At 35.1% G+C, this 26,711-nt stretch overlaps 1 protein-coding gene across 2 annotated transcripts in view; it reads right to left on the bottom strand.

The window, feature by feature from the left end:
- The window catches only part of LOC106977028 (UDP-glucuronosyltransferase 2C1-like), a 48,552-nt gene that overhangs the window by 6,091 nt on the left and 15,750 nt on the right, over window positions 1–26,711 (bottom strand). Inside the window, exons 1-4 of one of the 2 annotated variants that reach the window (XM_015074502.3) lie at window positions 20,527–21,587; window positions 14,215–14,363; window positions 9,123–9,254; window positions 457–544 (exon numbers count right to left, since the gene is read on the bottom strand). In XM_015074502.3, coding sequence (XP_014929988.1) covers window positions 457–544; window positions 9,123–9,254; window positions 14,215–14,363; window positions 20,527–21,247 — 1,090 coding nt within the window. In that variant the 5' untranslated portion in view covers window positions 21,248–21,587. Of the gene's footprint in view, window positions 1–456; window positions 545–9,122; window positions 9,255–14,214; window positions 14,364–20,526; window positions 21,588–26,711 lie in introns of those variants that run through there. The other variant, XM_027057908.2, reaches the window with a different exon arrangement.

Genomic DNA, 26,711 nt, shown 5'->3' on the forward strand with positions numbered 1-26,711 from the left:
ATCTGATTGGTTTCCTCATCCTTCACTTTCCCCAGGTGGTGTTTGATGACCCTGGTCTGTTTTCGGCAAGAATCTGCTTAGGTTGGTGTAGCCAGAATCCCTCCCTTGCCCTGATGTTTCCTCTTAGTATTTTTCTGCCCAGTGACCCCCACTCTGCTCCTTGGCTATAAGATCCCCACTTTTTCTTATTGTATTCAGAGTTGAGTCCAGTCTCTCTGCTTCACTGCAGAAGTCCATGAACAAGTATCTACATTCATCATAATGGTCTTGAATAAAGTGTGCCTCACAGTTTTTAACAAGTATCATGAAGAATTTTTTCTTTAACAAGTTCCAGAAGAAATTAAAGAGTTTTTTGCTTGTTTTTAACACAAATTTGTTGGATTGATCCGTTACTAAATTATCATTCAGAGGATCCCTCATTCAGCTCTGTTGAGTTTTGCTTCTCTTTGGTCTTACCAAGAAGATCATTCTGGGGAATCCATTCATATAGCCGGGTATTGGGTCCTAACGTGTCTGGTTTCTTTCCTGTGTATCTCCACAGAACCTGTTAAAATAAATACCTTTAATCTATTAGAAGATTTTCAGAAGCACATCCTTTCAGAATGAGACACTTACTCAGAATTAGCCTAGTTCAATGCCTCCCTGTAACAAATGAACAAAATAAGGCCTTAAATGATTAAGTAATGAATGTTTAAAGCACTGAAACGGCAACTATGTTTTCAAATGCTTGCAATAATCCTAATAGACTGTCATCATCAGGGCCATTCTCAGTAGGTGAAGAAACAAAAACAGACAATCTGTATATGGAATAACTACATATTGGTGTTATTAGGCCTTTGTGGTTAAGGGAATTTTTTTAAACAACGTTTCCAGAGGCAAAGGAGAAGGATGTTAGATTCCCTTTAGGAATTTGTAAGTGTTTTGAACTTTTGTTATAAACTTGACAGTGACATAGAAGCAAGTATTATTGGGGTGCCTGGGTGGCTTAGTTGGTTAACCGTCTGACATCAGCTCAGGTCATGATCTCATGGTTCGTGAGACTGAGCCCCACGTTGGGCTCTGTGCTGACAGCTTGGAGCCTGGGGCCTTCTTCGGATGCTGTGCTTCCCTCTCTCTCTCTGCCCCTCCTCTGCTTGTGCTCTCTCTCTCTCAAAAATAAATAAATAAAACATTTTTTAAAAAAGAAGCAATGTCTTTTTATTGTGGTCGAATATATGTAATGATATTTAGCATTTTAATGTATTATAAGTATACAATACAGTGGCATTAAATACATTCACAATATTGTAGAACCATTACTACTATTTTTAACTCAAATGTGTCTGTCCATCATCTCCAACATGAACTCTGTATCATTAAACAATTAACTCCCTATTCCTCCCACTTGGCAGACTTCGGTTACCTTTATTCTACTTTCTGTCTCTATGAATTTGACTGCTCTAGGTACCTCATCTAAGTGTAATCATACAGTATTTGTCTTTTTCTGACTGCCTTATTTCACTTAGCATTATGTCCTCAAGGTTCATTCATGTTATATCATATCAGAATTTCCTTCCTTTTTAAGGCTGAATAATACTCCATTGTGTGTATATACCACATTTTGTTTATCCATTTATTTGGTGGTTGTGAATAATGCTGCTATGACCATTGGTGTACAAATATCTCGTTGAGTCCCTGATTTCATTTGTTTGGGTTTTTTTTTGGATATGTAGGTAGGAATGTAAACACTGGGTCATATGAGAGTTTTATGTTTAATTCTTTGAAAAACAAAACTGTTTTTCATAGCTACTACATTATTTTGCACTCCTACCAACAATGTGCAAGAGTTCCAATTTCTCCACATTTTCACTAACACTTGTTATTTCCCAATTTTTAAATAATAGCTATACTAATGGATTTGAAGTGTTATATCTTTTGTGCTTTTGATTGCAATTTCCTTAATGATTAATGATGTTGAGCACCTTTTCATGTACTTATTGGCCATTGTATATATTCTTTGGAGAAATATCTGTTCAAGTCCTTTTCCATTTTTGAATTGGGTTTTTGTTGTTGAGTTTTAGGTGTCCTTTATGTATTGTGGACATTAATCCCTTATCATACATGATTTACAAAGCTTTTCTCCAAATCTGTATGTTGTGTTACTTTCTTGGTAGTATCTTTTGATGCACAAAAGTTCTTAATTTGATGAAGTTCATTTTTTTCTTTTGTTGCCTATGCCTCTGGTGTCATATCTGTGAAATCAAAGCCAAATCCAATGTGATGAAGTTTTCCTCCAATATTGTTTTCTATAAGTTTTATAGTTTTTCTTCTAAAGTTTAGGTTTCTGATCCATTTTGAGTTAGTTTTTGTATACGGTGTAAGATAGGGTTTTAACTTCATTCTTTGGCATGTAGATATCAGGATTTTACCAGCACTTTTTCAGAGACTCTCCTTTCCCTACTGGTCTTGTACCTTTGTTGAAAATCAACTGATCATATATGTGAGGGTTAACTTTTATTCTGTCTTTCATGCCACTGGTTTATATGTCTCTTCTGCCAGTTCCACATTGTTTAATTTACTGTGGTTTTATAGTAAATTTCAAATTTCAGAGTTGAAAAATGGGAGTCCTCTAACTTTATCCTTTTTCATAGATTGTTTTGTCAATTTATGGCTCTTGCAGTTCCATATGAAATTGAGGATTGGATTTTCATTTGTACAAAAAAGTCTGTTAGAATTTTGATAGGCATTGCATTAAATCTGTACATTGCTTTCGATCATGTTGACAACTTAACCATGTTAAGTTTTTCTATCCATGCACATGGTATGACTTTACTTATTTAGATATTCTCTGGTTTCTTGAAGAAAGGATGTTTTGTTGTTTTCAACATACAAATATTTCACCTCCTTGGTTAGATTTATTCCTAAGTATTTGATTTGTTTGGTTGCTCTTGGGAATGGAATTGTTTTCTTAATTTTATGCTCAGATTGTTCAAATATGTGTGTATAAACACAGCTGATTTTTGTGTATTGATTCCACAATTTTGTTGAGTTTGATTATTAGCTCTATTAGCTCTTTGTGGATTTTTGGGGATTTTCTATGTATAGGATGATGTCATCTGCAAATAAACATTATTTTACTCTTTTGTTCCAATTTGGATGCTTTTTCATTTCTTTTTCTAGTGTAATATGCCCAGACCATAACTTCTGGTACAATGCTAAATAGCAGCAATGAGATTAGGCATCCTTGTATTGTTCTTGATTTTAGGGAGAAAACTTTTAGTTTCTGCCATTAAGTGTGATGTTAGCTATGGGTTTTCCGAGTTTACTCCTTATCATATATTGAGGAATTTACCCTCTATTCCTAGATTTCTGAGATTTTTTTATTATTAAAGAATGTTGGATTTTATCAAATTCCATTTTTGGGTAAGTTGAAATAATCATGTGATTTTTTTTTTTTTCCTTCATAAGTATTAATGAGATGTATTGCACTGATTAATTTACTTCGGCTGAACTACTCTGGCATTCCTGGGATAAATCCCATTTATGGTGAAACACCTTTCAATATTATAGTGGATATCATTTTTTTAAATAATTAATTTTTTTCTAGTGGATTTTATTTGCAAATATTTTATTGAGTATTTTTACATCTATATTTACAAGGGATCTTGGTCTGTAATTTTATTTTCTTTTACTATCTTTATCTGGCTTTTGTATAAGGGCAGATTTGGCTTCAGAACCATTTAGGAAGTGATCCCTCCTCTTCAATTTTTTTGAAGAATTTGGAAAGCATTAGTTTATTTAATTATTTCTTAACTGTTTGGTAGTATTTACCAGTGAAGCTATATGTCCAAGACCTTTTGTCATTGAGAGGTTTTTGATTACCAATTCAATGTTTTGAGTTGGTATAGGTTTGTTGAAATATTTGTTTCTTTTTTAAAGTAAATTGTGTTTTTCAAGGAATTTATCCATTTCTTTTAGGTTGTCTAATTAGTTGATATACAATTGTTCCTAATAAGCTCTTATAATCCTTTTTATCTCTGTGAAGTCAGTAATCTGCCCAGGTTCATTTCTGATATTAATTATTTGCATCTTCTTTTTCTTTTTTTTAATTCCTCTTTGCCAGCCTGGCTAGAAGTTTCAGAAATTTGTTGATATTTTCAAAGAACCAACTTTTGGTTTCACTGATTTTCTTTATTATTTTTCTACTCTGTTTTATTTCTGCTCTAATGTTATTTCATTCCTTCTAGTAACTTTGGGTTTAGTTAGCTTTCTTTTTAGGTGTTCTTTTTAGGTGGTTCTTTAAGGTGTAAAATTAGGTGTTGACTTTAGATCTTGCCTCTTTTTCAATGTAGACATTTATAGCTATAAACTTTCCTCTGAGCACTGCTTTCACTGCATCTCATAAATTTTGGTGTATTGTCTTCATTCATTTTCAAAGTATTTGTAATTACTCTTGTGATTTACTTTTTGGCTTATAAGTTGTAAAGTACAATAGGATACGTTAACTCTGCTCCTTCATAGCTACATCCCCCACTCTCTGTTCCTGATGACACAAAATACACATTTATACATTATGTTTATAAAAATAGATTAGATTAATAATGGCTATTTATGCATTTTAAAAAATCTTTGAGAAGGTTTTAAAAAGTAGAATACAATTCAATTTTTGAGAAGATTTTAAAAAGAGGAATACAGTGGCACAAAAACAGACACTCAGATCAATGGAACAGAATACAGAACCCAGAACTGGACCCACAAACGTATGGCCAACTAATCTTTGACAAAGCAGGAAAGAATATACAATGGAATAAAGACAGTCTCTTCAGCAAATGGTGCTGGGAAAACTGGACAGCGACATGCAAAAAAAATGAACTTGGACTGCTTTCTTACACCATACAGAAATATAAACTTAAAATGGATGAAAGACCTAAATGTGACAGGAAGCCATCAAAATCCTCAAGAAGAAAGCAGGCAAAAACCTCTTTGACCTTGGCCGCAGCAACTTCTTACTCAACACATCGTCTCCCGAGGCAAGGGAAACAAAAGCAAAAAGGAACTATTGGTACCTCATCAAAATAAAAAGCTTATGCACAGGGAAGGAAACAATCATCAAAACTAAAAGGCAACCGACCAGAATCAGAGAAGATATTTGCAAACGACATATCAGATAAAGGGTTAGTATCCAAAATCTATAAAGAACTGATCAAACTCAACACCCAAAAAACAAATAATCCAGTGAAGAAATGGGCAAAAGACATGAATAGACACTTCTCCAAAGAAGACATCCAGATGGCCAACAGACACATGAACAAATGCTCCACATCATTCACCATCAGGGAAATACAAATCAAAACCACAATGAGATATCACCTCACACCAGTCAGAATGGCTAACATTAATAACTCAGGCAACAACAGATGTTGGCAAGGATGCGGAGAAACAGGATCTCTTTTGCATTGTTGGTAGGAATGCAAGCTGGTGCAGCCACTCTGGAAAACAGTGTGGAGGTTCCTCAAAAAACTAAAAATAGAACTACCCAATGACTCAGCAATTGCACTACTAGGCATTTATCCAAGGGATACAGGTGTGCTGTTTCAAAGGGACACATGCACCCCAATGTTCATAGCAGCACTATCAACAATAGCCAAAGTATGCAAAGAGCCCAAATGTCCGTCAATGGATGAATGGATAAAGAAAAGGTGGTATATATATACAATGGAGTATTATTTGGCAATCAAAAAGAATGAAATATTGCCATCTGCAACTATGTGGGTGGAACTAGAGGGTATTGTGCTAAGCGAATTTAGTTGGTCAGAGAAAGACAAAAATCATATGACTTCACTCATATGAGGACTTTAAGAGACAAAACAGATGAACATAAGGGAAGGAAAGCAAAAATAATATAAAAACAGGGAGGGGGACAAAACATAAGAGATTCTTAAATATGGAGATCAAACAAAGGGTTACTGGAGGGACTGTGGGAGGGGGGATGGGCTAAATGGGTAAGGGACTTTGAGGAATCTACTCCTGAAATCATTGTTGCACTATATGCTGACTAACTTGGATGTAAATTTAAAAAATGAATTAAATTTAAAAAAATAAATAAGAAAAAAAGTAAAAAGTCGAATACAATTACAACTACAATAATACTAGCTTTTGTAATTGCCTTAGTTTTTACCTTTGCTGCACATCTTTATTTTTTCACAATTTTGTGTTACTGTCTAGTAGCCTTTCATTTCCACCATAAAGACCTTTCATTTCTTGCAGGGGAGGTCTAGTGGTAATGATCTCCCTTGCTTTTGTTTATTTGTTAATGTTTTAATTTCTGACCTCATATATGAAAGAAATGTGCCTGAAATGAAATTCTCAGTTGGCAATTTTTTCTTTCAGCACTTTGAATATATCAACCCATTACCTTTTGGCCTCAAGGTTTCTGTTGAGAAATCGTCTAGTCACCTTTTATGTGTTGAGTTGCTTCCCAAGATTCTCTCATTGTCTTTGACTTTCAACAACTTGATTATGTATCTTAGTGTGGATCCCTTTGAGTTTATTCTACTTTAAATTCATTAAGCTTCTGGGATTTTTAGATTTGTGTCTTTCATTGAATTTGGGACCTTTTAAGCCATTATTTCCTCAAATTATTTTTGCCCATTACTCTCAGGGACTCTCAGAGTGTGTTTATTCTTCCACTTTATACTATCCCATAAGTCCTTTAGGCTTTGTTCACTTTTGTTTTTCTTTTTGTCCTTCTGTCTTGATAATTTCAATTATTCTTTCTTCAAGTTTGTTGATTCTTCTGCTAGCTCATATCTGATTTTGAATCCCTGAAGTGAATTTTTTATTTCAGTTATTGTAATTTTTAGCTGCAGAATTTCTTTTTGGTCATTCTTATGATATCCTTCTCTTTACTGATATTCTTATTTTGTTGCTACATCATTTTCTTCTCTTTATCAGGGTCTTCCTTTAACTATTTGAGCATCTTTAGGGCAATTGTTTTCTTTATCTAGTACTTCCAACAGCTAGGCTTCTTCAGGAATGGTTTCTCTCAGGGTGCCTGAGTGGCTCAGTTGGTTAAACATCTGATTGGGCTCAGGTCATGATCTCACGGTTCATAGGTTTGAGCTCTGTGTTGGGCTCCACACTGCTGGTGTGGAGACTGCTTAGGATTCTCCCTCTCTCTCTCTCTCTCTCTCTCTCTCTCTCTCAAAATAAGTAAATAAACTTAAAAAAAAAGGAACGGTTTCTCTCAATATATTTTGGTCCTTTTGATAGGCCATAGTTTTACATACCTTTGTATGCCTTGTCACTTTTTTTGTTGTTGAGAACTGGACAAATGATTTTTGTAATCAATATAATAACTTTGGAAATCAGATTTTTTTAGGCAATTTTTTTTTTAATTTTAGAGAGAGAGCATACAGACAGGGTATTGGGCAGAGGGGGAGAGAGAGAGAGGAAGAGAGAGAGAGAGAGAGAGAGAGAGAGAGAGAATCTTAAACAGGCTCCATGTTCAGCATGGAGCACAATGCAGGGCTTGATTCCATGACCTTGGAACACGACCTGACCTGAAATCAAGAGTGGGACGCTCAACCAACTGAACCACCCAGTGCCCCTAAGCCTCTTTCCTTAGGGTTTGAGGCTTATTTATTTTCATTATTGAAAAGTGTCTCTTTGCTAGGAATCAGACTGAGGTGAATGCTTTAGATCTTCTATATCTAAAGCATTTTTTTTCAACCTGTATCTTTCCCTTGACATGGATATTGCTTTCTAAATTCCATTGTATGTCAGGTTGTTTTGAATGGCCTCATTCCTTAATGTCTGGCTCACAGGCAGAGAAAAGAGGGAAAAAGAAAAAAAAAAAAAAAACAACAGTGCTGCTTCAACTAATGGGTGTTGAAATAATTATGACCAACTTTTGTTTCTACATATCAGTGGATGGAAGGCAGTAGTTAGCAATCAGAATGCAGAATCATAATATTTAGAGGATAAGATCCTTTTTGTCTATCTTGGCTCCACCAAATCACACAGTAATACAGGCAGGTTAGCTGCCATGAGGCTGGGTGATACAGGATCTGAAGCTCCTGCAATGCCAAAATTAACTACAATTGACCAAAATTAATTACAATTGATCAGCCAATATTTCTCCGCAAATTGCAAGTGCTCAGATAGACTGCAGAGTTCTAATACAGTTACTTCACAGTTTTTGCTAGTATAATTGCTGTTTAGGTGCTTCCTTGGTGCTTCCTACTTTACCTTGATGTCACCTCTAAACATATTTCAATACAATTAAAAATTTAATACTTTTATGAAGATTTTTAAAAATTAAATATTTAAATGGGTACTGCTTCCACACACAATTTTCCAAAGGAATTTAGTTATGAATTTAAGCACTGTCATGATTGTTTGGAACTTAAAAATACATGTAATTGTCTATTTTGACTAAAGCTAGAAAACAAAAAAATATCCCTGGTAGTTTAAGAACATTATTAAGTTATAACCTAGAATGCTATTAACTTAAAAATCAGATTTTGCTAGGAACATCATAGAGTGAACTGCAAAAATTTTTTACTGTATTACTAAAATTTTTAACTGTTTAAGAGAATCCTTATTTAGGAGTATTCTAGGAAGCTAAGCTGTCAGTTCCAGGCTAAACCAGGACCTGGTTCAAAACCATCAATTAAAAGTCCCAATTATATATAGTCCCAATTATGTCCCAATTATGAATTAAGTTCATATTTTTAAAATATCTTTTCCTTTACTATCATATTCGTTATAACTGGCATGTGTGCCTCAGACTTAAAAATAAACAAGAACAACAAAATAAGATTAGATTACATAGAAGCCTTAAATCCTAGACATAGAGCCAACAGATTGCTTCAGATTAGTGAATGATTTATTTTATCCTATTAGTAAAAATAAAAATACTACAATATGTGTTCCTGATAGTAATGCCAAGTTTAAAGCAAGAAAATAATCAAATGTTTTTAGTGGCCCTCTCTATCATTTAATACTTTTTCCTCAAAGTTCAGTTAAATTGATATTAACAATACTAATAGCTTTTCTTAACATTCATTAAGTAGATTTTTAAGGAGAACTTCATGGATTTTAAAATGGCTGCCCCTCAAAAAAAGATAAGATTATCCGACCTTCTGTGGAATCTGGGCAAGGGCTGATGCAATTAGATTAGACTTTTCTTCTGTGAGGTTTTTGATCATTGAACCCAGAGTAAATACCACAACTCCATCCTTTCCAGAGCTTTGGACAAACTCTTCTAACTCCTGTAAAGAAAACAGTCTTTGTAATAATGAAAATTTAGAGCTTACAAGAACAAGAAAGCCATATAACTTTAGCACTGTGTTTGAATTACTGAACAGTTCTGTCTTTCCATGTTAACCATTTTGGAGTATGAAATATGATCACTGGTTATCAGGCAAATAAAAAGAATTTACTTTGGAGATTCCCTTCCAATGTGTTCTAAACACTTTTGAGGTATGTTTGTGTGTGCCTGTGTTTACAAATTATTGACTATGTGTTATCTCCTGCCATGTGCTGAGGTCTTTGGATGCATTATTTAACTTAGATATACGGTGAACTTAAGAGATATGTATACATTTCCACATGGGAGAGCTGTTTCAGAGAGGTTAAGTAATTTGTCCAATGCTACACAGCAGTAGCCGGCAGAACCAAATTTCTAAGTGAAGCTTGTTGACTGTACAGCCAGTGACCATACTTAGTACTCTCTACTGCCTCTAACATCCTCTCCATAATGCCCCAAATGTGGCATTTGATTACTGCTTTAAGTTAAATTCTTCTGGTACTTCACTTTATATTTAGCCTTGGATGCTAAGAAGATTATCATGAACCTTTATTTTCATTCACAGCCAGAATAATGATATGCTAATGGCATACTTACTTTTTTTCTGTTTCTAAATTTAAATTTTCTTTTGGTTACATTTGTACTTTATATAAGCTTCCAGTACCACATTTAGAAATCAGGTAGCCATGCAACTTATCAGATAAGTAACACAGAAATACCTATAATACCTGTAAGTGACAATAATATTATGGAAATATATGGCTTTGCATTAAAGATAAAAATGGCATATTTAATCATGTTGAAGTCAAAAGCAATCTTTTTATCCCATTTTCAAGTACTAAATAAACTAAGCCAATCAAGTAAGACAAGAAAAAAAAAATGTATGATGATTGAAAGGGGAAGACAGGAAAGAGATTCATTTTAAGGAATTGGATCACATGATTATGGAGGCCGACAGGTCCAAAATCTGCAGGATAGGCTATCAGTCTGGAGACTCAGAGAAAAGCCAATACTGTCTTTCAGGTCTGAAGGCTGTCTGCTGTCAGAATTCTCTTTTGCTTCAGAATGGTCAGACTTTTGTTTCATTCAAGCCTTCAGAGGTTCACCAACATAATGGAGAGCAATTTGCTTTACTCAAAATCCACCTATTTAAATGTTAATTTTATCCAAAAATTACCTTGCAGAAACACCCAGAATAATATTTGACAAAATATTTAAGTATTTGGCCCAGGCAAGCTGACACATAAAATTAACTATCACACTGTGATGATAGATGGATTGACTTAATATGTAAACCCAACAGTCTCTTTAATTTTCAATTACAGCAAAATCTTCTTGAGAAATCGGCAAATATTTTATAATGTATGTAGAAGAATATCTTTCATAAATAATTAATGAACTTTGGAAAATAAAAGGAAATACTTGGGAGTACCTCAGATAATAATATGTAATATGTAACATGAAATATGTAAAATGATTGCTCTGATCTCCTACTAGATGATGTGAACAATAGAACAAAAGTAGTAAGACCAGAAAAAGAACTGAGTATATGAAAGCCTGCCATGGGATAAGAGTGATGTCAGAAGTTAGTGAGACAATCAGTGAGAAAAAAAATCACACTGAGTAGATTATTAGGAGTGGTGTAATAATATATATATATTATTGAGACAAAAAAGGGAAGTGAATATTTATCTCCTACATATATTTATATGATATTGTAATAATAATTTAAAATCTAAATAAGCCTGTTCAAGCCTTTAACTGACTAGATCACCCACATGATGGAGAGCAATTTGTTTTACTCAGAATCCACCTATTTGTTAATTCTTTAATATGCAAGCATTTTCACAAAATTTCATTCCCTGGATAATTCAGGTGTTTAGTTTTGGTATTAGAATATTGCAGGATTTTCAGTAATATCCCTAATTATAAAAAGCAGATTAAGGACACTAAATGTATGTTACCTACAAATAGAAGAGTCAATGTGAATGTACAAAGTAACCCATAATGAGGATGAAAAGTGAAGTAATCATGAGGTTTGAGGCTCTAACAGAAAGAAACATGACAAAATCTGATAAAACTTGATTCTTTCCACAAATAATAACCACATTTGTGTGCTGTTTTTGAGTTAGTGTTTGTACACTTTTGTAGTGTCCCTGGGGTCCTACTATGCTCTGGTGGGAAGAGATAGGGGAAATAAGATTGCATTGGAGAAACATATATTACTGGTGAAATAAATAATTATGTAAACACACACAAACATAGATTATGTAAACACATATGGTATGTTATGGTATCAGTAATAAGGCAATAGGAGGGTTCTGAATAGTACTGAATTATTAAGATATAGCAAATACGCCTATAAGTAAATCTTACACTATCCTGACAGTTTTTTCTTTGTCTTTAGAATTGAATCTATACAGTGCATGGATATTTTATCAAAAACTATGAAATAACTGAAAGAAGGCTCAGAATATTTAAGTGATTACTTATTTTTTAATGTTTGTTTATTTTGAGAGAGCAAGTAGGGGAGGGATGGAGAGAAAGGAAGAAAGAAAATCCCAAGCAGATTCCATAAGGTCAGCACAGAGCCCAAAATGGACCTTGATCTCATAAAATGTGAGATCATGACCTGAGATAAAATCAATAGTTGGAGCTTAATAGGCTGAGCCACCCAGATGCCCCTAAGTGATTACTTTCTGAGCAAAAGCAATAGTTTAGAATAATATAGAATGGATTTCCAATATTATTTAAGTTGTCAAAATATTAATTTATACAATAAAATAAAGTAAAACTTCCTGTTACACGGTTTAAAAATTCCCAAATATTCTGTCTCTTCGATGAGTATTCCATATACTTTCTGGTCTTACTGAAAATTGGATTTTGCCCTATAATCCTTTAAGTATACTCCATTCATTCTACCATACTTATATCAGTCAGGGTCCAGATAGACACTTGATCTGTGTTCTCCTCTCTTCTGACTGTATTTCCAACAGTTTCCTCTACTATGCCTTAAAAAAGTATCTTCATCTTTATGTTTTTAATCATAAAAACATATCAATATCAATAACCCATGATTCCTAATGCCAATTGTCAATCTTTTAGGAACAGCCCCCGTTCACAGAGGCATCTAGTTCATAGTCTTATGCTCCACCCCAACTTCTGTTTTTACTCTGGGTAACTTAATGTTCACGATAAGCACCCAATATGAAATCATGTTTTTTTTTTATCCCTTGACATCCCTAATTTAAGACCATTGCTTATTTAAAAGGCAAAACCATGGAGGCAGTAAAAAAGTGGTGATCCCAGGGATTTAAGGATAGGGATAGATGAATAAGTGGAGAATAGGAGATTTTTAGGGCAGTGAAACTGTTCCGTATGATACTATAAGGGCCGATACATGACATTATACATGTATCAAAACCTATAATATATATAACATAAAGAGTTAACTTTAAGTTATGGAAATTGGTTGATATTGATTGTAACAACTGTGCCCCACTAGTGTGGGATATTTATGGTGGAAGAAGCTGTGTGTAAGAAAGAGGCAGGAAAGGGTGGGAATTCTCTATATTTGCTGCTAAATTTTGCTGTGAATGTAAATGGCTCTAAAAACAGTGCATTAAAATTAAAAGAAGAAAAACACAAATACTGCCTATCCCCTGAGATTAAGACACTGTATTCAACAGCTGCTTACTTAACATCGCATTGGTACCTCAAATTTAGCATGCCCAAATGTGAACACATTATTTTCCCTCACAGCTGCTCCCCTTTAATTCTTCACTTTAGTAAATGCCACTATTCTCTGCTAATTGCCTGTAAGAAACCAACAAAGACATATACACAGAAACAACAAGCCAAGGATTCATTCTCGAACTCTCTCCCTTAATCCCCACCTCCAGCCAATCACCAAATCATAATGATTTTTTTTGTAAGTACTTCTTAAATCTCTCTACTTCTACTCAAAAATTACTATCATATTATAGCTTGAATCTCTATAGTCTCTTGCAGGAATTATTGCAACTGTATCTCAGCTCATTTCCCTGTGTTAAATCTTGCTTCATTCCAAACAATTCAATAGTCAATGTTTATCAAAAGGTAAGCTGTATCACATTGCTATTTAAGAATTATACACTGATCTTTCATTGATCTTAAATTTGAAGAATACTTAGTATTGCCCATTTGTTGTTTTTTTGTTTTTTTGTTTTTTTAATAAACTATCTCCTGATAACCTTTTCAGTCTAATTTCTCGTCTTTGTTAAAACCAAACAGTTCATCATTGTTGAACTTTTGCCAGGTTTTTTGGATGGGCCATTATATCTCTATTTGAAATATTCTCAGAGTATTATAATTTCCCCACTATTATCCATTTCTAAGACTAGGTTATGCTAAATAACATGCAGCTACAAAATCTCAGTGGCCTAAGACAACAATTTATTTTTTTCTTATGTTGAATCCTTATCTATTGAGCTGCAGCTGGTTTATCCATTCTTTAATCGGGAACTCAGGTTGACATATTATCTAGAACACTACCTGTAGCTACTATCTGTAGCCCTTTGACATAACAAAGGAAAAGAGAACTCTGTAGTAACCAGATCTGACAATTAAATAGTGGGCCTAGAAGGGATACATACCACTTTAGCTCAGTCTCATTGTGCAGAGTACTCCATGGTTCCACTATACTCAGGGGCTAGGAATCTCATCCTTAGCAAATATGTGGCATAGCTGATGAACAACATCACTAGTGGTTGCCATGATAATGTTATAAGATACCTATGGTAGTATAATAGTCTAAGAAAATAATGTCCATTAATTGCTGTGTCTATGTTTTCAGTTTAGGGATTAAACATTATAAATAATAAACTAGAAATAATTCCAGGAGATAAAAAGTTAAACAATCAAAAATAAGCACACTTATTTACCTTCGGTAGGGGCTTTGCAGGCTTGCAGTGCAGTCCTCCAACAAATTCAATGTTAGGTAAATAAGGGTAAGGAAATTCAATATCCCAGTAAGTTCGAATCAACCACATTTCAGCTTTCCCCATAATCTCACATAATGTGGCAGGTTTTCCTGAATAAAAATGAAGGATAATGGAAAACAAACTGGTATATTAAATAGGAAATGTTTGACCATCTAATTTTCTAAGAAAAATCTTTAAAGAACCAATATTGGGCCCATGCAAACCATACAAAATCAATTCACCTTTTCCCCCTGAAGGCACATAATAGTGAGATTTTGAATAACCAAGCAAGGATTTAAGTCTAGAACAAGACCAAAAGCCTGCTGCTTTCTCCTGCCAATGGAGTCTGTCTCTTCAGCTAAGCCTGAGCCCTACTTCATGCTCAGAATTGGCAAATACTCTCAGCAAAGGATAAGAAACAAGCAGTGATCCTTGGCTCATTGTAGTAGGGTCTCTGACTCTTCTGGAATTACAATTTATCTCATTCTTGTTGCTCCAAAAGCCTTTTGATTTCTTTAAAAACTGACCTTTGAAATTCATCTGTCTTCTCGTGTTTTCAAGTGTGCTATAAACACCTAATCACACCCAGCCAGGAATAGAAATCTTTTAATACATTTTTGAAAAGTCTTATCTCCTTTGCTATGCAAAAATTAAAGTTCCTGTTTCACAAGAGTTTGTCCTCTTTGGTGGCAAAATATTAGCTATTCTGACATATTTAGTTGACTGACAGCAACAAAGGAGTACCTTTCAACTGATGTGGCAACCAATTGAACAATAACAGAATAAAAACTCAAATTAGTGGCTGAATTAAATGATTTTCCTTATTTAGGAGCCAGAGCTTTATTTCTGAATTCTAGTCAATTACTATGGTATAAGGAAACTTACCCAGAGGTTTTGTGTCCTTTTGAAATATATATTCAGTATTGCTGATACGAGGAAATTGTAACTATATAGTTTTCCACCATAAGGCCTTTTAAATATTCTCCTTAATAATTCTACATATGCTAAAATTTTGATCAGAAAATATGAGGGATTTTGAATTGACCAGGACAATCTATCTGTATAAGCAATCACAAACAAATCTCAGTAATTTATGGGTTTGATTCTGGTAATGGCAATGGTATTGAAAATCCAACTTCATACTCAGTACATACTCCATTTTAGTGACTTCCTGGTGTCAGCCACGGATGTAATCTTCTTCTCTTTGTGTAATGCTTCACTCGCCCCACCTTTTTTGTAACAGTTTTGCAATTTATATGCCATACAATACTTCCTTCTAAAATACACAGTTCGGTAGTTTTTAGTATATTCATAAAGTTATGCAGCCATCACCATTATTTAATTTTAGAATATTTTCATTACCCCCTCTAAAAAACCCTGTATCCATTGGCAGTCATTCTGTTTCCCCTTCTTCGCAGCCTCTGACAACCACTACTCTACTTTCAGTCTGTATTGGTCTGTTCCAGAATAATCTCACTCATTTCATATCAATAAATTACAAATGGTCTTTTGTGCTCCCATTTTTCACTTAGCATAATGTTTTCAAGGTTCATCCATGTTGTAGTCTGTACCAGTTCTTCATTACTTTTTATCGCTTAATAAGATTTCTTTATATGGATATGCTTCATTTTCTTTATCCATTTATCAGTTGATGATCATTTAGGTTGTTTTCATCTTGGGCTACTATGAGTAATGCTGCTATGAGCATTCATGTATATGTTTGTGTGGGCATATGTTTTTATTTATTGTGGATACACAGCTAAGAGTAGAACTGCTGGGTCATAATGGTTGATTCACTTCTTCATGACAAGATAATATCTTTTTGCTGTTGAATCTCCATTCCTGAGAGATTAATTTAGGACACTTAATGCAATTTATTGAAATGAAGTCAATATAGTACAAGGGAAGTAAAAATAATTGATTTGGATAAAGAGATTTTTAGAAACCATTGTCTCAAATTTGGAAGTCAAAAGAAACCACAGCATGCCTTTTTGATGTCATACTGAGACACTGTTAAACAATAAATGATGGAAGAATTATTTAATTCTTTAGAAGAATGTGCCTATATTTTACTTTTTTATTACTGATTCCCTATTTACTTTTGAGTCCACATATAGTTAGGTTAAATGTTAGCTTGCATATTCCTGTCTGGTAGAAAATATCATCCCCCAAATTATGATTTTATTGCTCTATATGACATTAAGCAGTTTTGTGTCTAACTTTAGTAGTATTACCCTAACATTACTTTTTCCCCCCAGTTGTTTACAAGTAGCTCCTCAAAATATGTTTGAACCACACTTGCATTCTTAACTGGTTTCCTCCTCAATGATTGAAAATATATATATATATATATATATATATGTATGTATATATATATATGTATATGTATACATATATGTGTATGTATATATATGCATACATATACATGTATATATTTATGATTCATTTAATGATTGTATAAGAATTATGGGTTGTATTTTTTTCAAAAATAATTCAAAAAATACTTGGAATACATTACATAATGAAGATCCTAAATTCTGAATAACCTAAATAAAAAATAACTTTATTCTACTAAAGTAATAGAATTTTTAAACTTCTGAGTCAAAGAAATGTTTTCCGTCTACCTATCAAGCCTTCACATTCTTCTTTCTCAGATTATTGATATATTCCCAAAAAGAATATTCTAGGGTGCCAAGAGCTAAGAATCAGAGACAAAGTCATGTTCCATCAATGATGGTTCACTATAAAAGAGGTTCCAAAACTTCATGTTAAGTTTCTGGAACCAGAAATAAACAGACAACTTAGATCCAGCAACAGATCACTCACCGCTTTATTCATGACTCAGAAAATGTCTCCAAGATGAGATACTGTTACCTTTCCTCAGTTTTGCCTTTTGCTGTTTGGCCCCTGACCATGGGTAAGTGATGGGCATAGCAGTTTCTGTCCACATGTTTTTAGGGCCAAATCTAGAAGAAATAAGCACCTGCTTCCATCCACAGAAGGCCCAGAAAAAGTCACAGTGCTGTGTGTTAGATCTTATACTATCTTGAACTAATCACTGGCATATTTTGGGCAGCATACTTCATCAGCAAAGGCAAATGCTGTTTGATATCGATTATATGCAGAATCTAGAAAAATCAAACTCATGATAAGAGAGATCCGATTCGTGGTTGCCAGAGGCAGAGTGTAGAGTGGATGAATGGGACAAAGGTTGTCAAAAGATGTCCATTTCCAGTTATAAGATCATAAATACTGGGGAATATAGTGTACAACATAATCATTATAGCTAAGAATACTATTTTGTTTATTTGCAAGTTTCTAAGAGAGTAGATCTTAAAAGTTCTCACCATAAGGAAAACAATTATAAGTATGTAAGGTAATGGGTGCAAACTTATTATGGTAATCATTTCACAGTAATACATCTCTCAAATCATTGCGATGAGTATCTTATAAAATGTTATACCTCAACTGTATCTCAGTAAAAGTGCAAAAATTCATAACAAGAAAAGAGTTTTGGTTATCACCTATTACTCATAATCTTACTGGAGCAGTCAGTCAATGGAATACGCAGCACACACACATACACACACACACACACACTCTCACAAAATCACACAAAAACAAAAAACAACCCTCCAAAACAAACCAAAAAGTGAGATCAACTTCTGAAACAAAAAAAATGACTGTCATTACTTACTGGCTTTTTATGAATTGTCAGTCTAATCTAAATCTAATTTAAATACTAGTAGAGTTGCTAAGGGATTATATTTAGGTTGCTGAATTCAAGAGTGAAATACAAAAGCACCAACGGATCTCCTTTATCTTTATAACTATAAAAAAGAGATATTAATGGTAACTAGACTATAAAAATAATGCTAGAAATAAGTAAGAGTTTTAGCAAAGAATGGTAAAATATTAGATTGTTATAAAAAAGATCTGAATAAAAATTTGTTTTGAAAAACTTTAGATGTGCAAGAGGTCAGTTTTCCCCTGATTGATCTCTGAATTCAGTGTAAACTTAACTCAGTAAACACATAGAATGCTTCATAAACTTTCCGTAAAGTTCATTTGAGAGGAAAGATGCAGAAGGCTATCTACAAACATTTTATAATAAACAAACATAGTAGGAATTTATACTCTTAAGCTCCAGAGATATAACTGAAGAATCTTATGTGGGAGTTTTTTTCCTGACATTATTTTGTTCTGGCATTGAGAAGAATGAATAGAGAGAAACCTAAAAGCAAAGTGAAACTAATATGTATAATGTGAAAATGTCTCCCATCACAAGGAAGTGTGATTCAACGGTAATAGTTGATAAGTTATTTGGCCATGTTAAAATTTACACTTAAGGTATTAATATTCTAAATCTTTAGGGTTACATAGAAAAACTTCATAGGGAGGGTAAGTGATTATTTTGTTACTGTTAATATGCCAGTAGTAATGCCCAGGGACCAAGTTGTTGAGAAGAGTGATTTTGCTTTTAAAATATACTTTAAAGAGAAAGACAAGGATGTAAGATGTCCAAAATATGCAGACTTGTAAATTGGAAGACTAGGCAAGCATAAAATAATAATGAAGATACTTCCTATCCTTATAGCTTTTTTTTTTTATGTTTATTTTTGAGAGAGAGAATGAGCGTGCAAGTTGGGAAGGGGCAGATGCAGAGGGAGACACAGAATCCGAAGCAGGCTCCACACAGAATCCGAAGCAGGCTCCAGGCTCCTAGCTGTCAGGACAGAGCCCAACACGGGGCTCAAACCAACAAACTGCGAGATCATGACATGAGCCAAAGTCGGTACTCGCTCAACTGACTGAGACACTCAGGCGCCCCTATTTATATTGCTCTTTGTAATATAAAACAAGACAAGCCGTAACAGCAAAAACTTCCTAACCTTTTGGAAAAAAGAATTATTATTATTATTTTTTTTAATGTTTATTTATTAGAGAGGGAGGGGGTTGGGGCAGAGAGAGACAGAGACAGAACCCAAAGCAGGCTCCAGCCTCTGAGCTGTCAGCACAAAGCCTAATGAGGAGCTTGAACCCACAGGCTGTGGTATCATGTCCTGAGCTGAAGTTGGGACACCTTAACCAACTAAGCCACCTAGGCGCCCCTGGAAAAAGAATTATAATGGAACTTCCCATTGAGCTAATCTATAGTATGGGAATGTAGAATATAAAGAGGTAAAAGGAATTGCTGAAATAAGAGAGAAACAGTGTGCTCAGGGTCAAAGCTCACAATTTGACCTCTAATGCAATTTTGAAAAGAACAAAAAAAAAAAACAAAACAGTGGGATTTAATAATCTGGAAACATGGTCTTTTAGGGGAAAAAAAAAATCACATTTTGCCATTGGGAGAGAACTGCATATGAAACCAATATATATTTATTTATTTTCTAGTTTTGTGCTTATCACATGCTGAACCCTGCAACCAGCAATAAAATCTAAATTGGATGCAAACAGAAAGCCTGAGAAAAAGCAAGTCGATCAAGAAAAAAAAAAAAAACACAAAAAAAACCCCCAAAAACCAGACTGTATAAAAGCAAAACTAAACAAGAGAGGAATAGTCCAGAATTATGTCAAATTCAGCACACAGTTTTCTAGATATTCCAAAAACATTAGTAGCAGCAACCAGGATTTATGTGTATACATAGAGAATATTCTTCCTGTGATAATTTGTAAAAAATCAATCATCCAAAACCAAAAAAAATTTTTTTTTGTTTTTTTTTTTTTTGTTTTTTACTTAAAAAGCTTGGGTCCTCACTTAAAAATATTTTTTTAAGGGACGCCTGAGTGGCTCAATCAGTTAAATGTCTGACTTGGTCTCAGATCATGATCTCACAGTTTGTGGGTTCAATCCCTGCATCAAGCTCTGTGCTGACAACTAGCTCAGAGCCTGGAGCCTATCTTTAGATTCTAACCCTCTCTCTCTGTCCTTCTGCTACTTGTACTCTATCAAAAATAAATAAAACACATACAAAAAAATGTTTTAAATACCTTTTTTAAGATTTTATATCGTCAGGTAAATATTTACATTTTATTTTATTTTTTAAGTGTTTGGGAGAGAAAGCACACAGGTGTGAGTGCATGAGTGGGGGGAGAAGCAAAGAGCGAGGAGAGAGAGAGAGAATCCCAAGCAGGCCTCGGGCTTGATCTCATGATCACAAGATCATGACCTGAGTCACAATCAAGAGTCAGATGTTTAACCAACTCCACCACCCAGGCACCCTTTTTCTTATGAAGTAAGAATCTTTAATGCATGCAAATATATCTTACCTAAAGCCTTGCTGTAATAGTCATCCCATTCCGGAAATACAAAATATAAAAACATAATATCAGTCACTATGTACAGTAACCAATTCTCTAGTCTCTGTACAAAAGTCATGCGGTCTGTCAATCCTGATGTGATGCCAGGAACATATGAAGAAGGGATAGGAAGCTGAGCACAGAGTCTCTCAATGACATTCCCATAAGAAAATCGAAAAGAGTATATAAATGGAATATTGAGGAGCTCAGCCAACAATTCCCCACAAAAGCTTAAGGGATCAGCTAAACAGATATCAAACTTAGCTGCTTGTAGCCTGCTGAGTAACTCCTTATTTGTGACAGCACTCTCACACATTCTTTTGGCTGTCCTAGAAAACCTGTAGACAAGTTCTGTCAATTTTCCTTGCATGCTCCACCATGAAAGTTTTGGCAGTTCAAAGGAAACATCATAGAGAATACCATTGAGCTCTTCCATGAGAGTTTCTTTAGTTACTGGAAGTTGAAGGATCTCCACATTAAAGGGAATCTTGGTATGATCAAACAGATAACTTGGTGAAGGTACCAGGACAGTTACCTCATGCCCATGAAGCTGGAGTTGATCCAGGATAACTTTTAAATTAATCCAGTGACTAAAATCCAAGGGCCACACAAGTATTTTCCCAGTTCTTCCAGAGTCGAAGAAATATAGATGTAGCATGAAAAGAACCCAGAAACCTTTTACAGTCCTCATGATCAACTCTTGCTCTAACTAAACCGAGGCTTAAACCAAGTTCATGAAGTTCACAATCCCACAGATCTCTTTCATGACTTTCTCAATTTATAGTAGGTTGAGCTGAACTTTGGAGTACATAGTTGGTTTTACCAAATGCAGCTGTTTTGTTTTAAAAAAAAATCAATACAGTTGGGGCGCCTGGGTGGCTCAGTCAGTTAGGCATCCAACTTTGGCTCAGGTAATGGTCTAGTGATTCGTGAATTTGAGCCATGCGTCAGGCTCTGTGCTGACCCCTCAGAGCCTGGAGCCCACTTCAGATTCTGTGTCTCCCTCTCTCTGCCCCTCCTCCACTCGTGCGAGCGCGTGTTCTCTCTCTCCCTCCCCCTCAAAAATAAACAAACATTAAAAAAATGTTTTTAATCAGTACAAACAACGAAATGAGTTAGGAAGAAAATAGAATGAGAGTTTTAAAACTTCTTTTAGAGGATATGAAAACAAAAAGGCTTAAACACAAATTGAGAATAAATTCTAAACGATGTTAAAATCCATCACCATGTGAAGCATATTCAGTTAAGACTGGGTATTTTGGTAACTTTTTCTCTGGTATCTTAAGTTCCTTTGAACAGAATGGTCTGTGTAGTATTTTTCTTACGGACAACTCTGCTAGGAATTCTAGAGGAAAGAGGTTATCACCTACTTCCAGAAGCAGAGTATATGTGCCAGAGGCATTAGGGCGGGGAGAAAATTTAAATCCAAATGTTCTCATGCTGAATTCAGTGCCCTTTCTGTCAAATCACATCTATCTTTAAGAGAAAAAAATATTTTTTTTCTTTTGCTATTACTTCATATATGAATTCAAGTTCTGATTCTAGATCAGATTCATTTTATGTTGAAAAGAAACAGAATAAAGGCAAGTCATGAAGAAGATACCTTAATAATCTTATTCTTCCTTCCAGCACATTCAATTCTATTTTCTTTACTTTCTTGTTCTAACAAACTTTTTATAATGTAAAATTCTATTTTCTTTTTTTTTTCTTGGATCCCTACACCTGGAAACCACCACCCCATGTAGAAATGGGTCCAATGATATTTAGGACAATAACTTTATTCAATAATCCTTTTGCTTAAAAAGTTGATTTTAGGGGCGCCTGGGTGGCTCAGTCGGTTGAGTCTGACCTCGGCTCAGGTCATGATTTCACAGCCCATGGATTCGAGCCCCACATGGGACCCTGTGCTGACAGCTCAGAGCCTGAGACTGCTTTCGATTCTGTGTCTCCCTCTCTCTCTGCCCCTTCCCTACTTGTGTTCTGTCTCTCTTTCTCTCCCTCTCAAAAAAATAAAAAAATTTTTTCTTAAAAAAAATTGATTTTATACAAGGAATTAGTCAGTAAGAAATATATCATAATAACATTATCATTTCCAATATCATATCTAATAAAAAACAGGATTGAGCAATTATTCAATTGATCACCGTATCTATAAGTTCTACTCCCAAGTTATATATTGATCTGTTCTTCTCTGTCAGTTGCTACTATCACTTTAAACCTAGCCATTTTCATATCCAACTTGGATTTACTGTAATAGTTTTCTAACATCCCTACTTTCATTTTTACACTCTCATTACCCGCTTTATACAAAGAAACTTTCCTGACTTTCAAAAAGTTTATTTCAGAGAATGTCAGTCTTGGGTAAAATATGTTAACGCTCTTTTTCGTATATGTTAAAATCTGTATTCTCTGAAATGGGCCCATGAATCCTGACTGATATTCTAATCTTATGTTATCCACATCAGCTTTCTTTGAGCTTTTTGATTATTAGCAATTGTTTTCTGAAGTGATATCAGCAAGAATTATGGACTCCATCAGGAAGCCTGCCTACCAGCTTTTGGGGACATCTCATCTTCATACCTCCCTTCCCCAGCTAGGCCCACAGTTGTCCCCAACACTGCATGTACCTCACTCCTATTAGCTTGATAGCTCAAGGTGCATGACCCCATTGTGGTGAGACTAAGCCTTTGTAGACAGCTTTTGGGCAAGTGAAAAAGGCTGGCCTGAATCTGTGGGATTGGGAGAGTTTATACAAACTTTAACATTTCAGGGCTCTGCCCTAGGGAAAATGAATGGGAAGCTCTCAACACTAGGTCTGTTTTTGTGGGTTAGGATAAGTCATACAATCTGAAGACATCCCCTCAAGAGGGAACAAGAAGTAAGGAGCAGACATATCCATAGAAAAGGACTGAGAAAGCTAGTTGGACCGACGGGTGAAGGTGTTTTTTTTTCCCCCAGAGCCAGTCAGCAAACCCTGGAGGGAATGATCACTTCTTTAATGTGAAAACTGACACAAGACTTCAAGGAATAAGAAAAGTCAAGGAAATATGACACCACCAAAGAACACAAAGAAATGCAAATCTGTGAATTGCCTGCAAAAATTACAAATTAGATTGTTCTAAGGAAGCAGAGTAAGCTTAAGAGAACACAGAAAAATCAATGAAATCAGAAAAACAATATATGTACACAATGGGAGTTTCAGTACAGATAGAAATCATAAAAAAATGAGCCAAAGATAAAGTTAGAAAAAAATTAAAGAGGATATTTTGCTTATATGAGGACCAAACAAACAGAAATATTGGGTCTGAAGAATATAATGAATGAAATGAAAAAACGAATACAGATAATCAACAGCATACTCTATGAAGCAGAAGAATCTGTGAACTCAAATACAAGTTATTGAGATATTGGAGGAGCCAAGATGGCAGAACAGCATGAAAGTTTTTTGTGTGTCTCGCATCCATGAAATACAGCCAGACCAACACTAAACCATCCTATACACCTAAAAAACTAATTGGAGGATTACCACAACAATCTGCACAACCTGAACCACAGAATTCAGCAGGTATGTGGCACGAAGAGGTGAACTTGGGGGAGAGAGAAGCCGGTGGAGGGCAGGGAGCCACTTCTGCAGGCAAAGAGAGGATGGCGACTTGGGAGGGGGAGGAGTACGGGAAAAGTACCCCTCCCCAAAAGCAGCTGGAGAGAAAGTGGAAAATTAGAAACAGCCGCAGGGACTAAACTAAAAAGGGAAAAGAGAAAGGAGAAAGGAGAGGGTTTAAATTCCATTAAGACTGTAAACAAGGGGAGCGCAAAGTCTGCAACTCCACAGCTCGATACCTGGAGGTGCTCTGGTGAGAAGGGTGAATCGCCAGGAACAGAGTGGGGTCCGGGAGGTTCTCAGGCCACACGGGGAAAATCAGTTCCACTGCTGAAAGGACATTTGGTGGAGACTACTGAAGCCACCGGTCGCAGCAGACCCCAGAAAACAGCCACATTTGCTGGTGCTGGAACAAGGTCGTTAAGGGTGAAGCCTGGTGCCAGATATGTGTTGTGATTTTCCATAATCCCTGAAAAGCTGCTGCTACACTATCTCGCAAACTTTTTATGGGGCAGGCAGGCACCTGGCCACAGTCTCGGGGCACGGGCAGCAGCAGGGTCCCACAAGCGTTCCTGGGTGCAGCCAGCTTTTGGCCATTGCTCAGTGACACCCTCCCACAGAGGGGGAGAACGGGTCAAAGCCACAGTCCTTCAGAAGTAAGAGACCAGGGTAAAAAGCCGCATTTGATACAAAACTTGGGAGAGAGGTACTGCCTGGGTGGGGCCTGGTCATGAACAGTGAAAAAGCAGGGAGCAGATGAAAGCTGAAGACAGAGGACAAGTGCGCGATTGCCGATCGGGGAGAACATAGATCCGATACTAGAGACTGGGTAGCTGTCTGACGGCATTTTCACCTCCCCCACACATGCGCATGCATACACACCTACGAGCACCAAAAGAATCCACCCCCGTGGACTAGCAGTGCCATCTAGTGGAGAACGGAGCCGTTACAATGAGCCCCGCCCAACGAGGCCACTTCATTCTTCAAGAACACAAGTCTCACCACCTACTTAGTTTATGGACTATAAAGCGCTACATAGTCTGACTTCTATGGGAAAAGGAAGTAATTTCACTCCTATTTCAATCTGTAGGTCCATCTATTCAATTTTCTTTTTTTTTTCTCTACACTATTTTTCTTTTTCTTGAATACAGAAAGAAAAATTCATTTTTATTTTCAATTTTTAATATTTTTAATTTCTTTACTATATTTTTTACTTTTGTGTAAATTTTTTCAAACTCTCTTACTTCCATCATTTTATTTTAGTCTACTTCAGTGTATTCACCTTTTCAAATTTTCAAACACTTTCCTTTTTTTTTTCATTTCTATTCTTTTTCTTGAATGCAGAAAAACTTCATTTCTATGTTCAATTTCTATTAAAAATATTTTCCTTTAATTTTTTTACTATATTTTTTGCTTTTATGTAAATTTTTTCAAATTCTATTTTACTTCCATTATTTTATTTTAGTCAACTACACTGTATCCACTTTTTCAAATTTTCAATCATTTCTTTCTTTTCTTTTTTTGAATACAAAAAGAAAAAATTCATTTTCATTTTTAGTTTTTATTAAAAATATTTTTCTTTAATTTTTTTCTACTATATTCTTCACTTTTGTGTAAATTTTTTCAAATTCTATTTTACTCCAATCATCTCATTTTAGTCTACTTCAGTGTATTCACTCTTTCAAATTCTCAAATGATTTCCTCCCCCCCCCCCCTTTTTTCTGTCTAATCACTATCAACACCCAGACCAAAACACACCTAGGATCTAGCACCATTTATTAGATTTTCTGTGTGTGTGTGTGAGTGTTTATTTTTTAACTTTCATATTTTTTTATTTTAATTTTTTCATTTTAATTTTTCTACCTCATTAATTCCTTTTCTCCCTTCAAAATGACAAAACGAAGGAAGTCACCCCAAAAGAAAGAGCAGGAAGAAACGACAGCCAGGGATTTAACCAACACAGATACAAGCAAGATGTCTGAACCAGAATTTAGAATTGCGATAAGAATACTAGCTGGAGTCAAAAATAGATTAGAATCCCTTTCTACAGAGATAAAAGAAGTAAAAAATAGCCAGAATGAAATTAAAAAGCTGTAACTGAGCTGGAATCATGGATGGATGCAGCAGCAGAAAGGATGGATGAGGCAGAACAGAGAATCAGCAATATAGGACAAACTTATAGAGAATAATTAAGCAGAAAAAAAGAGGACGATTAAGACAAAAGAGCACGATTTAAGAATTAGAGAAATCAGTGACTCATTAAAAAGGACAACATCAGAATCATCAGGGTCCCAAAGGAGGAAGAGGAGAAATAGGGGTAGAAGGGTTATGTGAGCAAATCATCGTGGAAAACTTTCCTAACCTGGGGAAAGACACAGACATCAAAATCCAGGAAACACAGAGGACCCCCATGAGATTCAACAAAAACCAAACATGAACAAGGTATATTATAGTCAATTAAACAAAATACTCAGGCAAGGAGAGAATCATGAAAGCAGCAAGGGAAAAAAAGTCCCTACCCTACAAGGGAAGACAGGTCACGTTTGCAGCAGAC

This window comes from Acinonyx jubatus, chromosome B1, assembly GCF_027475565.1.
Source record: "Acinonyx jubatus isolate Ajub_Pintada_27869175 chromosome B1, VMU_Ajub_asm_v1.0, whole genome shotgun sequence".
In the NCBI taxonomy this organism is placed as follows: domain Eukaryota; kingdom Metazoa; phylum Chordata; class Mammalia; order Carnivora; family Felidae; genus Acinonyx; species Acinonyx jubatus.